General features: G+C 35.6%; 1 protein-coding gene across 2 annotated transcripts in view; it reads left to right on the plus strand.

Annotated features, from left to right (window-relative positions):
- LOC146470618 (solute carrier family 12 member 9-like) overlaps nt 1–16864 on the plus strand; it is a 33443-nt gene that overhangs the window by 6056 nt on the left and 10523 nt on the right. For both annotated transcript variants that reach the window (XM_085121808.1, XM_085121809.1), the window contains exons 5-19: nt 985–1041; nt 1809–1892; nt 2282–2346; nt 3005–3064; nt 5066–5122; nt 5728–5818; nt 7586–7687; nt 8374–8435; nt 9693–9771; nt 10994–11038; nt 11710–11795; nt 12582–12706; nt 13796–13827; nt 15094–15165; nt 16200–16288. In XM_085121808.1, coding sequence (XP_084977934.1) covers nt 985–1041; nt 1809–1892; nt 2282–2346; nt 3005–3064; nt 5066–5122; nt 5728–5818; nt 7586–7687; nt 8374–8435; nt 9693–9771; nt 10994–11038; nt 11710–11795; nt 12582–12706; nt 13796–13827; nt 15094–15165; nt 16200–16288 — 1106 coding nt within the window. The remainder of the gene's footprint in view (nt 1–984; nt 1042–1808; nt 1893–2281; nt 2347–3004; nt 3065–5065; nt 5123–5727; nt 5819–7585; nt 7688–8373; nt 8436–9692; nt 9772–10993; nt 11039–11709; nt 11796–12581; nt 12707–13795; nt 13828–15093; nt 15166–16199; nt 16289–16864) is intronic.

Below are 16864 nucleotides of genomic sequence, written 5' to 3' on the forward strand. Positions count from 1 at the left end.
TCAAAGATCTTTGTTAGGATCCTTAAGGAACCTCAAAGATGTGATGAAGATCTTACAAGGTTCTTGTTAAGATCTTTTCAAGGATCTTTCAAAGATCTTTTTCAGGATCCTCAAGGATCCACAAGGGTCTTATGAGGTTCTTTAAAAGATCTTAACAGGATCCTATAAAAGATCTTTGTTAGGATCCTTAAGGATCCTCAAAGATCTGATGAGGATCGTACAAGGTTCTCGTTAAGATCTTTTCAAGGATCTTTCAAAGATCTTTTTCAGGATCCTTGAGGATCCACAAGGGTCTTACGAGGTTTTTTAAAAGATCTTAACAGGATCCTATAAAAGATCTTTGTTAGGATCCTTAAGGATCCTCAAAGATCTGATGAGGATCTTACAAGGTTCTTGTTAAGATCTTTTCAAGGATCTTTCAAAGATCTTTTTCAGGATCCTTGAGGATCCACAAGGGTATTGCAAGGTTCTTTAAAAGATCTCAAGAGGATCCTATAGGAGATCTTTGTCAGGATCCTAAAAGATCCTCAAGGATCTGATGAGGATATTACAAGGTTCTTGTTAAGATCTTTTCAAGCATCCTCCCGAGATCTTTGTCAGGATCCTTAAAGATCCTCAAGTATCTGATGAGGATCTTACAATGATCTTCAAAGGAATAATCCTATCAGGGATCCTTGAAAGATCTTTGTCAATATCCTTAAGAATCTTATTAGATTTTTATTATTTAATTTAAAGTAACTTTTATTAATTTCCATTTTGATTTCAATTGATAGGTCTAGTAATTACATTATTGAACAGAAGCTAATACAGCAATAATTGATAATTGATTGGATTGCATGGTGTACTTTTTTTTAGTGATATCAATTTTTTTATTAAATATGTTAATAGTATATTACAAATAATATGGTGTAAGTACAGTTCATAGCAAGTTTATAATTATTTAAGTTTGCTCCTTCAATAAACATTGTAAATATTGATTTTCAGGTTTTGTGGAAGCTCTTGTGAATAGCTTTGGTCCTTCTTCAGTTCATTCATCAAGCTGTAAGTAGCCAAAAGGATAATCATTTCTAATTGCTAAAAAGGTATTGCTGCAAAAACAAGTTGCTGTCAGTAGTAGATTCACTCATGAACATTCCTGAAATTAAGGATCCATTGTTTCTTGAAATTGTGCCCTTTCACTGAAAGGCAAACAATAAATTATTAATAGATGTTTGGGTAATGCCTTTCTGTAAAAATAAAAATAAAAAAAATCATTATATTGTAGCAATCGGTTTAAGTTATAAAATAAACCTTACATTATTGATATTAGTTATTAATTTATTGTTTCGTTTCTGGAAACTTACTTGAGGAAGTCGCTATGCAGAAATATTAACCACCATATGCACAGAGCATATTAGTTCTAAAAAAATGAAGTTCAGATCATGTGCTAAGAATTCTTTGTTCAGTTTATTTAGGAAATACTAGGTTGATCCAACTTATACATCACTGTCAAATGCAGAATATATAATCTATGAATCCAGTTATAATTAAAAAATACACTGTACATAGTAGATTAAAAATTACAAAGGAATAACTTCAAAGAGAGAAAAATAGTTTACACTTTCTTTAATTTGGTCTTTGGTTTTTACTCTATCAGCTAGCGAAATAAATACATGTAGCGATGAACTGTTATATTTTATACATGGTAGTCAACTTATACATAACTAGTTTTTGAAAGAATTTGTTTCCCATTTTGCCTGGCTCTGGCACAAACCTCTCCAGTTTGTTAGTTATACTTATAAATGGTGTTCTGCTCTTTTTCTTACTAGTTATACAAGAAGATCCTTGGTGGAATTTTGCTTATGGGTCTGTCATTTTGTTCGTCTGCTTGATAGTTTGCCTTATTGGTGCAGGTATCATTTAATTATAATATTGCACTTGTGTATATGTTTACAATAGTTATTGTTTTTTTATTTAACTTGAAACCTATAGGAGTCAAAATGGAAAAAGAAATCTGTCAACATTCTTTGTAGTTGCAAAAACTGGTTACTAAAATCAAATCCAAGTGGACCAAAACAGTAAAACGTTTAATCCACAAATTCAAAAATTCTGTGCAATTATGAGGTATCAAACAGATAACAAACCATTCAACATCAATTTCACAGAAATTCATAAATAAATGTAATATGTTGTTTACACTGCCAGCATGTTGAATTACAGTTAACACATCATAATTATAATTTATGAAGTATCAAAAGAATGGCCATACATTATACTAACACCGATGTTGTTGTTGTTTTAGGAATGTTTGCAAAGACATCTTTTATAATTTTCCTTATTGTTTTAGTTGCAGTGGCATCTTCATTTGTAAGTGCTACACTTTTCATTTCATTTCTATCTTACCGATATTTGTTATCTAAAAAAAAATGCCATGAAAAAGTAGGAAATGTTTCTAAAACTTTGCAACTCATCAGGGGACAGATCAACATGCTTCATATAGTTTACTTTAGAGTCCAGCATTATGTGTAATTAATTAAAAAGTCAAGTAATTGATTGTCTAGACATAAAATTCGACCAAGCTACAAGCTCTTACTGTATATATACAATAGGCCATTCCCGAGTTGGTTTGAATTGAAAACGATGCTAAATGCAAATTTTTTTATTTTGAAAATAAATTAGTTTTCATTCATGTGCAAACAAAACTAATTTTCGTATGAAAAGTTTTTGCACTTAGCCTCACTTTCATAATGAGGTTCACAGCAACTTGAAAATGGTCTATTACAGTCCACAAAATTTTCCCTCTGTTCCCACTGTGGGGAGGTCAGTGAAATATTATATACTGTACTGATAAGAAGGTTAGCATGGGAAGAGTGGAATTTTGAGGAAATGAAAATATCTTAATAAAGAAAGATAAACCATTCATTGGATAGTAGAACTGTGATGCTCCAAATTCAATTTCTTCCTTTGCTTTGCCATTAATTATCGTGTTTTAATTAAAGTGTACCACTAAATTTTCTTGTATTAGGTAAGCTTCCTCATTGAACACGAGAAAGAGAAGTTACCTCCTGGAGCTGGGAACAAAAAGGTAATTTGATGCCTTGTTTTCGTTTGCTTTTTTTTGTCTTCAGTATTTCATAGAAAGAAAATTAATTATTGAGGATTTATTTTTCTGGAATCTGCATTTTTGTTTTTTATAATTTATCCCTAACGGGCATTTCTGTATATTTTAGACTCCGGTCATGAATGATGACAAATTTTGTGACATAAATATAACGGTGAAACGAGTTAGAAATGCTGCATGTTTGCAAAAATTACCATGGTTAAAAAAAATTGCCCGGATAAATGGCCTGTCCACAATGTCGCGGTTTAGTGTTGGGAAAAAAATCTGTTCTTTCCCTTTTGCGAGTCAATGTCAGTGCTTCAAAACTCCATTTCGTTTTAGAAGGGGAAGAAGAAAAATCAAATGGATCTGGTTTGTGAAACAACGCATGGAATTCGAAAAAACTGTTTCTTACAGTCAGGCCGCTGATGAGGTTTTGGAGCGGAAATTTTTCATTTTTCGTTTAAATCCAGCAACAAGCAAAACAAACATTCTGAGGAGCAGAGGCTTTCGAAGGCTAGATATCACTCTAACTTTTCTTGTCGTTCATCAGTTAGTTTTTCTGCCAGGATGCTTTTAGTTGAAATGGTGAAACTTCATCGTAAAGTTCTAACGTTTTGGTAAATAAATCTATCGTGAAGATGAAAAACACCTGATTGAGTAAATTAGGGTACACATTTGCACGGAATAGATCACGGTCTCCATATATTAAATTTCTGGCTTGGCTACGGGGCTTAGGGGAATAAAACAAAAGAAATTTATTATTCATCTTTGAACCTCTATGTAAAGGCTGGTTTCCATATGATCGCGGATCGCGGATCGCAGATCGCATTAAGGTCTGCGATCGTCTGCGATCATATGGAAACCAGCCTTTAGATAGAACATGGTTCTATCTTCTGCGATCATCTGCGATCGCGATCGCAGGATCGCAGACGATCGCAGAAGTAGTTTCCATATGATCGCAGACGATCGCAGACCTTATTGCGATCTGCGATCTGCGATCCGCGATCATATGGAGACCAGCCTTAATTATTCCCGATGTAATTTTAATATATCGAAAATTGGGCTGTTTGCATTACAGTACGTTTTCTCAGTAACATATTTTCAGTACAATATTTAGGGTAGATAAAGGCGATGTCGGAATTTGTTTTTGTGGTACTTTTGTGTGAATAAACTAGACAGTATTTTTCCTGTTGTCTAGTAATAGAACACTCCTCACTGTAGACCGCACATTGCCATTTTACTTTGCTACGGTGGTCCTTACGGACAGCTACTGCCGTTTGTTGCCTTTAAAGTTTGTTCGAGGTGTTTTGCAAACTCTGAGTCCTTTGCACAAAAGACTTATTTTCTCGAGAAATAATAAAAATACATCGTTCTGTGTTTCTGCAAAATAATTGGAAAAATCCATTGAATTATCGGTTGTTTGTAATTTACTTGGGACGAATTTGACCAATCAAGATGGATGGCGGTGCAAATTTTACAAATTTTTAGAAATTTGCCCAGTCAAGTTTTTGTTCTGATTGGACATTGTCCATTGATCAGCCATTATTTCAAACCCAGGAATGTTAGTACATGAACAAGAACTATACACTATGGTGACTGATTTCTCGTCTTGCCATTTATGTCCTTTGTTGTTGTTGTTGTTATTGTTTTGTCGTGCGTGATGTCCTGCACTTCCGAAACTACATACAAAGAACTTGCCGTTAGCTCGAAAACCTTGCGGTTATCTAGTTGCTAGGCATTTCCTTACCTAGAAATATATTTAGTGTAAAATGTGACTAAAAATCTGTAGGCAAAAAAATTTTTAAATATATAACAAATGTAAATATAATAAGCAAATGTTGGAAATGTGAATAAAGTGTATCTATGTAAGACAGTATTCAGATATCCTTTATTACATCATTCCGTGCATGTTGAGTTGCCTATTATCGTCACTGGTAAAATTTCTGCGAGGTTGTTGTTCCTAATGATCTTTGTTTTCCATAGAATGCCACATACACGTACACAGGTTGGAGTTCGAAGACTTTTGATGAAAATCTTAGGGTAAGTCATTTTCGTCAGATAACTGCAAGATTTTATGAAAAAATGTCGTTAATAGTTATATAACACAATTTATTAAAAACTTGATCAATGTATAATGCAATTCCAGGGATTTGATTGGCTTAGCGGCCATGGTATATGATCCATTATACCATTCCCGAGAAATAGCGACCACTATTGTCTTCTGGTTGTTCTTGCAAAGCGAAATCAGCAAGATCAAGCAATATTTCTTATCTGATTGTTTTTAATGAAAGAATTATTCCACTCATGCTTGTTGGATATGACATGATTATAGCCAACTTGGCGCTACGCGCCTCATTGGCTATCTATCGTCTTAGACCCAACGCGTGCTCGTGGAATAATTGTTAAATATGTAATATTAAGAGCTGCACTTGTCATATCACATTTTTTACATTTTGTTGATTACAAGATATATTGAGATTTAATGGATTAAAATTGCATGTTTTTGCGAAGTGGAAGAGTTTCGTTACATTAACCTTTTTTGCACAGGTTCAGATTGAGAAAAGAGCTTATCATAATGTTTATCATTTAGTAATGCCTAAACACACGGAATGACTTTTTATGGTGTACATCATCCAATTTTGCAGCCACACTTTGGGAAGGACTACACAACTGGCGAGCATCAAAATGCATTGAAAGTCTTTGGAGTCATGTTCAATGGAGTAACTGGCATCATGGGTATCTAGTTTCATTGCCTATTTTCTGCCTCTAATATGAATAGGGTCCAGTTCTGTATGCTTTTTAATTAAAAATAGTGTCCGAGTTTAAAGCACTGCGAAGTACACCTAAACTTAACTTCGTAAAATATACTTACCTTATTACAGGAAATTAACAATGCACATTGACAAAGTGAAGAAAATTTACGTTACACTAAATTAACGCGAATTTTTCAAAAGTTAGGTTTACATGCATTAAATTAACGCGAATTGTTCGATGAACATCTTGCTTTATTTACTGCGATTTTCATAATTCTGCAAACTCGCACTTTACGTTTCTGAATGCCAAACTGCGTTTTGGCTTCCGTCAATAAAACCTTCCAAGACAAGTGCACGGATGTTTTTAAGTTTTTTTTAAAGCCGAAAATTTGGTTTTGAAGCCTAACTAGACCCTATCAATTCAAAAGATAGTGACTCTGAAGAGCCAATAGAGGAGTCATGAACTAATAAGGTTTTGTAATGAAATAAAGGTGCTTTAAAATAACAATGTTGTAAAATAGCGTGCATTAGATTTACATCGACATTAATTAAGATACATTAAATTAACGCGAATTTTGTAAAATCGCGTTAATAAAGTGCATTGTTAATTTCCTATAATAAGGTAACTTTAGTAAACTACAATAGACCATTTCTGAATTGCTTTGAACCTCATTATGAAAGCGAGGCTAAGTGCAAAGTTTTTGTTGTGAAAATTAGTTTTCATTCATATGCAAACAAAACTCATTTTCATATGAAAAGTTTTGCACTTAGCCTCGCTTTCATAGTGAGGTTCACAGCAACTCGGAAATGGCCTATTAATAGTGGTCTACGAAAGAACTGCTTAATCGTTATCATTTGACGGAATATGGTCACAAATTAGGATTTCACCCATCACCTAAAACAGTTTAATAAACAGGCCTCACAGTACAGGAATGTGCTGTTTAGCAGCTTTCATTTGAATGGTCACAGTTTACTATTTCATCCACTGATTTAAAGTGATAACCACATTGTACAGCATAATAGACAGCATAACATAAATTCACCCCTGATTAGCTTCATTTGAATGGTCACACTACAGTCGAGCCTCCAGTAAACGGACACCCTTGGGGCCAGATAAAGTGTCCGCTTAAAGGAGGTTAAAAATGTAGTGTTTGTACAGTATGTAGCCGAGAACATGACGAAGTGTCCGCTTACGAGAGGTGCCCGCCTACGGGAGGTGTCCGTTAGCGGACTCTCTCTCTCTCTTAGTCCTTTGAGCCCCCAGTGGGGCATAGGGCCGCCGTTAGCGGACTGTATTAGATTAAATAAACATCCCAGACTTCCAAGAGATTTTCAAGCGTTTCGGGTCTTGCCGTTCTTCAGTGGATGAATGGTTTAGAATTCTCTTTAAAATATTCTACTTTTTTCTAATTTTAATCTTCATGTGTTTTAACGTATGCCACGCAGTCACCAAACCTTTCAGTTCTCATCAACTCTATGCACCGGTTTTTAGTTCTGTCATTATTATTCAAGTGTGGTTTTTTATTTTTTATAGAATCAAATATTTTCTCTCGAATTAAGAAAGAGCACGAAGTAAATTCACCCGAGGCCGAGGATGATAACAAACTTGGGCTATAATTATTTCCTAGGATTGCGTATCACTCTTAGTTGTTTTGAAAGTTGCTTGTTTATCAGATAAAATTTCGCCACACATTATCCGTTCATTACATTTAAATACTTATTTGTTTGTTTGTTGTTTGGTCTGTTTTAGCTGGTGCCAATATTTCTGGAGACCTAAAAAAACCTGGTTATGCCATTCCATTTGGCACATTGGCAGCAAGTGTATTTACATTCATTATTTACATTATTTTAGGTGGGATATTCTCAATACTTATCTATTGATTAAAAGTAACTTTTAGTAAGTTATTATTTTGTAGGTTGGGTGGTACATACTTTAGTGAGGTGCACCAGAAATGCGCTGTTTACTGAGAACTCTGATATAATTGTCCTTTGTCAAAAGAGGATAAAGAGTCTATTCCTGAGTGTGATGATCATTTTTGGATAAATTCGTCTTCCAACATTACATGCATTGTAATTTTTATTAGTAGAATTTGAGCTGCTCACGTACTATGATTTGTAACTTCATGTCAAATCCAAGATGGCGAATTTTGGAAAGAAGTGACGTACTGTTTTACGTCATGTGACATCAAGTGAAAAATGCGATTACACGCTCAGAAGCCCTGCTGCGTCCTTCGATTTTCAACAGAAGATTCTTTGGCCTATTACTTTAAGTTTGAAATTAACTGCCTAAGTCGCCAACATTACGGAATTATTCCACATTGAATTCTGCTTTTTTCCCATAAAAACTCAGTCTTTCGTGTACTGTTTGCCACATTTTCGACATGGCGGAGTAAAGCATAAAAAGGTCAATTTGCTTGGCAATGCTTTGAAGTTGCAAGAAAACCTTGGTAGCTTTATGGTCGTCTTTCAGAAGTTAATCCTCTTCTACTATGACAAAACCAGTGTTCATTGTTGTTGTTGCCTGTATTTTCTCTTCAGTGATTTTCACGAGTGCTACTTGTCCCAATGCATTACTAAGAAACAACTACAACTATATTCAGGTACAGTGTTCCATGACAGCGAAGTATGCCCCTCATCTCACGCATGTTTGTCTCCACTGGAAACGAATATTTAGTATTATTAAAAACTGGATCATTGTATAATACAATTCGAACGATTTGATTGGCTTAGCGGCTATGGTATATGAGCCATTATACCATGCCCGAGAAATAGAGACCATCAAGTTGTCTTCTCAGTGTTCTTGCAAAGCGAAATCAGCAAAATCTAGCAATATTTCTTGATTGTTTTTAATAAAACAATTATTCCACTCACGCTTGTTGGATGTGAGATGATTATAGCCAACTCGGCGCCACGCGCCTCGTTGGCTATGTATCATCTCATATCCAACGCGCGCTCGTGGAATAATTGTTAATTATCAGCAGAGGGGATAAGGTAATTTGGTCACCATAACGAGATTCAACAGCTGACATTTTGAACGTTAGCCCAAATGAAGGGCTAACGCTCAACACGTCAACTCTCGAATCGCTTTACGGAGGCCAAATTACCTTAGCAACAGAAAATATTCTTTTTCATTCCCCACTCAGTACCACCGTTTCTTTGGAAACGAACCCCTTTATCCATTGGAAGAGCCCTTCTGCATTTATTACAAGTTCGATTTTCATATAGGTTCCATCTAACCAAATCTCACTTTCGCTGTGATGTACAGTACATTTGATCACACTGGAATATATTGAAGTTCCAACTTTTCCGCCATGATGGACACAATAAATGTCTTCTAAAATTGAACAATTGTAATTTCCATCGTCTAGTTAAAAACGTTAATTTATCCAAATGTATGTTCGTTTGTGTAATTAGGTGTAAAATTATGTAAATTAATGTAATAATAATAATAATAATAATAAAGACTTTATTAACAGCATTTCCACAGAGTGGCTCTTCATCCGTTAATATCTAACGAAAATTAATTACAACTAAGACAAACTTAAGAAAAACGGTGTTAAAATGAATAACAAAATATGTGTTCCAAACGCTAAATGAAAATCAATCACAGTCTGGACCTGGCTTTATCTTGTAGCAATTTCTTCGTCTCCTTAAAAAATAAAATAGGATCGATGCAGTTTCTTAAAGAAAGGGGAAGGTTATTAAATAAATTAGCAGCTTCATCTTGAAACGTATTGGAGATCATTGATCTTTGGTGCTTTGGAGTTAGTTAATCCCAAGTAAATCCTGCGCCCCATCTTCTCATAAAGCTTTAACCTATTTACAGCACTGATTTTGGCTCTTTTCGCTCTTGATAGGTAATAAACAAAGTCGAGTGGTTGGTAACTGTTGGAGCGTTTGCTGCAACTCTTTCGGCTGCTCTTAGCTGCCTTATAGGTGAGTGAAATTTCGTTAAGGATCAATTTGCAATGCAATTATGAAGCCCACAAAAAAGTGGGATTTGGAACTTGTGTGTCTTGCAACAACATATGTTATGGTTTGCATTTCTTTGTGAACCGACAATGCTCAAACTGCATGTAGATTAATTTTCAGTCGATAAAATTGATACTAGTGTAGTTAAGATTTTTATAATTGAAATTTTAAACATGCTGTATGTAACACAAGTAATTCAGCTTATAGCTGCAAGTTGTGATTTTTTAATAAACGATTTATATCATCTTATTTATCTCAGTTGACGAGTGTTTGGTTTGATGAGCTGAGTTGATAAAGTGAAGTGGCCACCGTAAAGCGATACAAAAGGTGACGTTTTGAGCGTTGGCTCTTCGTCAGACGGTATCCAACAACGCTTTGACGAAGGACGAACTCTCGAAACGTCGGCTTTTGTATCTCTTTACAGTGGCCAATTTACGTAATGTTTAAAAAACGAGCAAGAGTGTTTAAAACCACGAGGCGCAGCCGAGTGGATTTAGACCCGATAAAACACGTGCTGCGAGTTTTTATGAACGGCTTCAAAAACTTTCCTGGAAAAGCGTGTGTCAATAGAGTTCATAACAATTATGCTTTTGTGAACGTTGGAAATAAGCATACGAGAAAAACACCGCATAATAATGAGGAGTGTTTTATCAGCTGATAATAATAAAGGAGGAGGTTTATCGATATAAAGTCACTGCACGTGATGTTTTATCGACCATTTGATAGGTCAATGGGCTTATGAATTATTAATGAGTTTTTGAACTTTAGTTATCAATTCAGGTGACAATGCCAATCATTCGTTTTCACTCCCCCACCGACGCAGCACCACAGTTTCCTTACAAACGTTTCCTCTCAATGATTACTGTCATTTGAAACTAAAGAAAATAAAATTTACACCCACAAACAAAACCAACTGATACCACAACATATTATGGGAAGAACTGGCAACTTTCAAGTCTCGATGAAAGCTGGTGCACGATCCTCTTTATTCATGATGTAACTACGAACAAGCAAGTAAAGAGTGTCTACATTGTTCAAGAATGGCTATGAGCGGAAGTTAATACAACATTTGTATAATAGTTTTGTGCTGATATTTAGTAATTGTTAATAAAAATTTAATCTTTCAGTGTTTTTGAGAACACAAGTCTCATTTGCAATCTACCTGTTTTGTTGTATGATTCTGCAGGTGCTTCACGAATTTTGCAAGCTCTTGCCAAAGATGATCTGTTAGGTATACCATTGACCTACATGTATAACAAATCTTGTAAAATTCATTAATTATTCATCAAAGTTATCACCAACCAATAGGTAGAATTTAAGTCACATGTACACGTCTGTGAACCCCAATACAACTGTGCTGCAGTAGAATTAACTTTTGATACAAACTCCTGCTCAGCTAATTAGTTATCATTAACTTTTGATACAGATCTCTACTAATTAAAAGACAAAACACAATGCATTCAATTTATTGTTTTTATTTCACAAGTACGATAAAATATTCGCGTCCGTTCTGTATGGACTTTACAATGGCTCGCCATTGTAAACGCCCATACAGATCTCCCGCTCATATTTTACCTAGTACTTAATTAGTAGGTCTCAAGATTTTTGTTTTATTTGTGTGACTATGATGACTTGTATAATAGATGTTCTTAATACCAGAGAAGTTGCCTCGTGTGTATTTTTTTTCTTATCATTAATACTCAGCTATTTGCATCATTTTTTAAGCAAGTAATTGATTTATGCAGGCAGTTGTGTAATTAACGTCTAGTAATGGTCATGAAATCGTGAGTTAAAGGGGCAGTGTCACTTTGAACGGCCAAAAAACAGTATTTAAATCGGTGAAATCATAGATCATTCCAATAAATCTATTGTTTGTTATGCCGCTTTCGTTATTTCCCAAAGGTGTAGTATTACGTCCATTTGGTAAAGTCAGGCAACGGAATGGAGAACCTTTAAGAGCTGTTCTGATTTCGTGGTTCTTCGTGCAGGTTTGTTGTCATTGCACCAGTAATCTATATATTTGTGTGTAGGGCATCAATTTACGCCTAGTAAAGTGTTGTCTCAGTTGCGTTAGTATTGATCTATAGTCATTAAGCAGCCGTCACGCAGTAGCGTGATCGCCGCCTCTAGAAATGTCTTCTTCTTCTTCTTCTTCTTCTTCTTCTTCTTCTTCTTCTTCTTCTTCTTCTTCTTCTTCTTCTTCTTCTTCTTCTTCTTCTTCTTCTTCTTCTTCTTCTTCTTCTTCTTCTTCTTCTCCTCCTCCTCCTCCTCCTCCTCCCCCTCCTCCTCCTCCTCCTCCTCCTCCTCCTCCTCCTCCTCCTTCTTCTTCTTCTTCTCCTTCTTCTTCTTCTTCTTCTTCTTCTTCTTCTTCTTCTTCTTCTTCTTCTTCTTCTTCTTCTTCTTCTTCTTCTTCTTCTTCTTCTTCTTCTTCTTCTTCTTCTTCTTCTTCTTCTTCTTCTTCTTCTTCTTCTTCTTCTTCTTCTTCTTCTTCTTCTTCTTCTTCTTCTTCTTCTTCTTCTTCTTCTTCTTCTTCTTCTTCTTCGTCGTCGTGATGGTCAACTACCCCGACCTCCAGGTTTCGAAGTACAACGGGAATAAATGGCCGCTTATAAGGCCGCTTATAAAACCTTTATTGCTTTCTTGTTGATTTTTGGATTAAAAATATTGCTGTGTAATTTAGCTCTGGGGTCTCTTTTCTTCGCTCTTTCGGTATTGCCAATGTTTTATTATTTTGGGTTATAAAATATTTAACGTTTTGCATTTTCCAAACGCAGATTGTTCTCTTAATTGGAAAACTGAATGACGTTGCTTTGCTGGTCAGTATGTTCTTCCTTCTTTCTTATGGCGTCACCAACATGGCCTGTTGTGCACTTCATGTTGCATCAGCTCCAAATTTCAGGTAATCTACAGATTTTTATTTATGCACTATTTCAATAGATTACTACAAAAGGAAATGACGATACATCACAAAAGTAACATAAAGACAACATTAAATTACATAAATCATCAGAGGTAAAATGTGCGCAGTGACCAAAGGAGCTTAGGCTTTCGAGTTGGTCACTGCCACGTGCAGCTAACTGGCTTATAACGTGGGACTAACTAAGTAGCACAAGACAAAAGACAAGAAAATTAAGGAGTGCATAAAATCAAACTACAATGTTTACATAAAAGAAACAATAGAAATGATAATTAATAGTAAGGGCAAAGAAATTTCCTGCAGGCGAATAACATAGGACATTCTAAATGTACTAGATGTGGGTCTCACAAGAAGTGTCCAAAGGACTTTTGAATTTCATTGATATATCAGATAACTGCTAACAGTACAATATGATGAATACTTACGCTTCAGTTAGAATTTGTATTATAATGATGCATTCGCCTGTGAGTATTATTATTAACAGTATTATTATTGGAGTGTTGTATATGTTACCAAGGTAAAGCGTTATATTAATTATATCTCATTTGTCTACACATATCTAATTTATGGTTGTCTATTACAACGGGGGGAATAATTACGATAATCCATTATCGCAGCTTATACGACTACAAAATAAAGCAGTTAGGGTAATGAATGATGGTCCTTTACGAGTTTATATTACTCCGTATTATATTTATCTAGGTTTGTTTAATTTTCGTGATATTGTTAAAATGTACACATGTTTATTATTGTATGATCACCTTTGTGATAATAAGCCGTGTAATTTCTCAATATCTCTTGTATCTAAACAACATAATCAGAAGTACCCAACGACCCTTTTAGAGAAAATTAATCGTATCTTGCACAAAGCACTAGCCGAGTGTCCCTACCTCAATCTTGGTTACTATTTAATGTTCCTGGGAAAACTACCCGCTCAGTTCACTGCCAGCAAGCAAGACTTTTAAGAAATGAAAATCCCAGCCAGCTGTAAGTGTGATGTAGATTGACTGAAAAGCACCGTTGAAAACGCACTGTCTTCCCACTCATCATGTGTATTTTTGTCTTCTTCAGGCCAACATTTCGGTATTTCTCATGGCAGACAGGTCAGTGTTCTTAGTATTTGACAGCATGTACACATTTTTGTTTCATCATGAAAACCGTAGCAAAGAAAATGTTTTGTTTATTAGTGATATCAACATCAGGGCATTATGGGTGGAACGATTAAAAACTACAGTGGTTAAAGTTATATTTGAAAATGGTTGTGTACAGACTACAACAGATTCAATGCATTTTATATATTCACAAAAATATGGTAGTAAGCTAAAGTACTTGGTTGACCATCTGAACAATATTTTCCTAGTATTGTTTAAAATAACAAAATCGTAGGTGAAGTACCACCTATATTTCCTAACGTCAGTAACGTCCAGTATGCAAATATGTTCTCATATTTTTTTAGTTTCGTGGAAATGCCTTCTCCTTGTTGCAGTTTAACGTATCTTGTAACGTATTAATTGAAAGTGGCAACGAATCTCATTAAATTACCTAAAAGTAGACGTCCCACTGAAACTGGGATCTTATCTTTTTGATTCAACGCCTATTTGGTAATGAGTATAGTTAAAGGTAGTCATTAGTAACGCTATAGGCTCCATTTAATGAATACGTAATAAAGATACGTGAAACTCACGTAAAAGCACGACAATACAAATCTGAAAGTTAACAATTCAAAAGTAGTCTTTGAAAAGAGGCATGATGAACAAAGTTTGACACTGGCTTAAAGGGGACGTATCTCGGGAATTTGGTGTTGTATCAAAAACTTCAAAAATCTAAAAGTATTGCTCAAATTTGCTGTAAAATATCACCCCAGTGTACTGAGACAACCGATGAGTGTCTCTGGCCACAGATGGCTGGGTTAAAATGGACTGCAACTTGAAAAAAATTAGGCTTACTGTTTTCAAGTTCTCGCCTTTCCGTTCCCAAAATGCGCTGGAGCAGGTCATGAGTTGTTCCTTCAGGAATTCAGTTGATTTCTTTTTCTTGATGTTATAGAATTATTTTGTAACTAAGTGAAGGTGTTATTGCACCATTTTCACAACAAAAGGTCAAAATCCCCGTGATACTTCCCCTTTAAAAACGCTAAAAGCAAACGTTTTGTAAAATCGCTGAAAGAGGTTTCGACCTAAGAGCTTACTGAGCTGTTCAACGGTTATGATGGAGTGAAAAAGTGTAACAATGAATTATAAAAGTCCAAAATGATACAAATGTACTACGCGTGCATAATTGGTGGCTAGGTCCCTTTTATACTGAAACTTTCTTGTTTAAAATGCAAGATTTAAATGTGTTTTCATTTTTTTGTTCCCATTTCATCGCAGCTCTCCTTGGCACTGTGTTATGTTTTCTAATCATGTTACTTATCAACTACAAGTACGCTGCTCTAGCAGTGGGTAAGTTACTACAAACTATTCCTACTGCTTAATTTCTTTGAGCAGACATTCTCGTAGGCATCCATCTCCCTTACGCAACCACCAGCATGCCATTTACAGTCAATCCACGTCACGCGTGACCGGTAAATTAAAATTTCAACGGAGTTTTGAAATTTACATGTTAGTTTCAAACATCGCCAACGAGATTTCAGAGTTCCCATAGAAATTTCCCTAGTTTATTGACGGCATAAAGCTATGAATTTTTCTTTACATTACAGCATTAAGTATTTCAAGAATAACAATTGTCTCCCTTGAGTATTTTGAATCTTTTTTCCCGTTAATGCGTCTTTTTCGGAAAGATTTCCAGAGAAATGTTTAACAATCCATTCAAATGCCGGACATTACAAAGAGAAATTGAAATGTTCATTTCATTCTCGGAAATAATGGTCACGCGTGACGTGGATCGACTGTAAAAGTGATTTCTCAGTCAGAGAGCATCTAAAATTTATTGTGAGTAAAAACCACACGAAGGTGACCACCATCCTTTATAGTGTCTTCAGGTGGTCCGCCACGGTTCCTCAAAAGAGATGCAATTCCTTTTTACTGCTGCATCGTTAGACTATACAACGAACAAAAAAAAACTGATTTGCTCAAGAATGAATGCTAGTCTGTTCCATTTTAGACGTCCTTAGCGCGGTCAAGTTCACAATTTTTTTGTCAAAACCTACTGTAAAACAACCCATCAAGGAATGCTGCCCAAGACCGTGTATCTGAACGGCCAGTGTAACATTCTATCTACAGACGTGTTAGATGGTCACTAAAGGTAAAAGGGTTAAATAAATTATTGGCTTTGATGAACAAATCCAGCGTTGTGTCAATGCTGACATGTCAGATGTTTCGTTGTTGCCATTTGATTACCTGTAGATCCTTTTTGTTCCTAATCGCAACATTTCAGCTCCCGTTAGCTTGTGCCCATGGATTTTACACTATATTGCTACGAATGTTTTCTGCATGAATCACAACACTGTTGCTTCGTTGTTTTCAATGTACTTTAGCTGTGATGGTGATTCTGTTTGTGGTGATATCTCTTCGCACACCCCCCACCCCATGGGGAGATGTTTCACAAGCCTTGATTTACCATCAGGTCAGTAAACCTAGTATAGCGTAAAGCGTAACAGGCGCGAGGAAACAGCGACAATAAAAGGTTAATTGCATGTGACGTCATGGCGGCCATGTTGGTGGTATGGAACAATAAGACTTTTCTCCTCTGGGAGTTAACTTCCATTTTTATGCAAACTATGTGAGCAAATTTTCTTTTGTTTTTACCACCAACATGTCGGCAATGCAATCCACCTATAGAGAATACAAAACTGCCACAATGCTGAACACATGCGCAAACGGGATTGTTTCAAGTACTTAAGGGGGTTAGTTTCTAAAGAAACTGCGGCGCTGCGTTGGTAGGGAGTGGAAACGAGTGTTTGGTTTATCAACAGAGTTGATAACTAAAGGTAATTTGGCCACCGTAAAGAGATTTGAGTACTGACGTTTCGAGCGTTAGCCCTTCGTCAGCGAATAGGGCTAACGCTCAAAATGTCAACACTCGAATCTCTTTTCAGTCGCAAATTTTCCTTTAGTTATGTTATCAACTCTATTGATGAACCAAGGTAGTTTCAAGTAGTTTATGAGCCCTACCTGCTTTATGTGCTAATTTGTCTGTTTG

This window comes from Pavona decussata, unplaced genomic scaffold (assembly GCF_977016875.1).
Source record: "Pavona decussata unplaced genomic scaffold, jaPavDecu1.1 SCAFFOLD_113, whole genome shotgun sequence".
Lineage (NCBI taxonomy): Eukaryota > Metazoa > Cnidaria > Anthozoa > Scleractinia > Agariciidae > Pavona > Pavona decussata.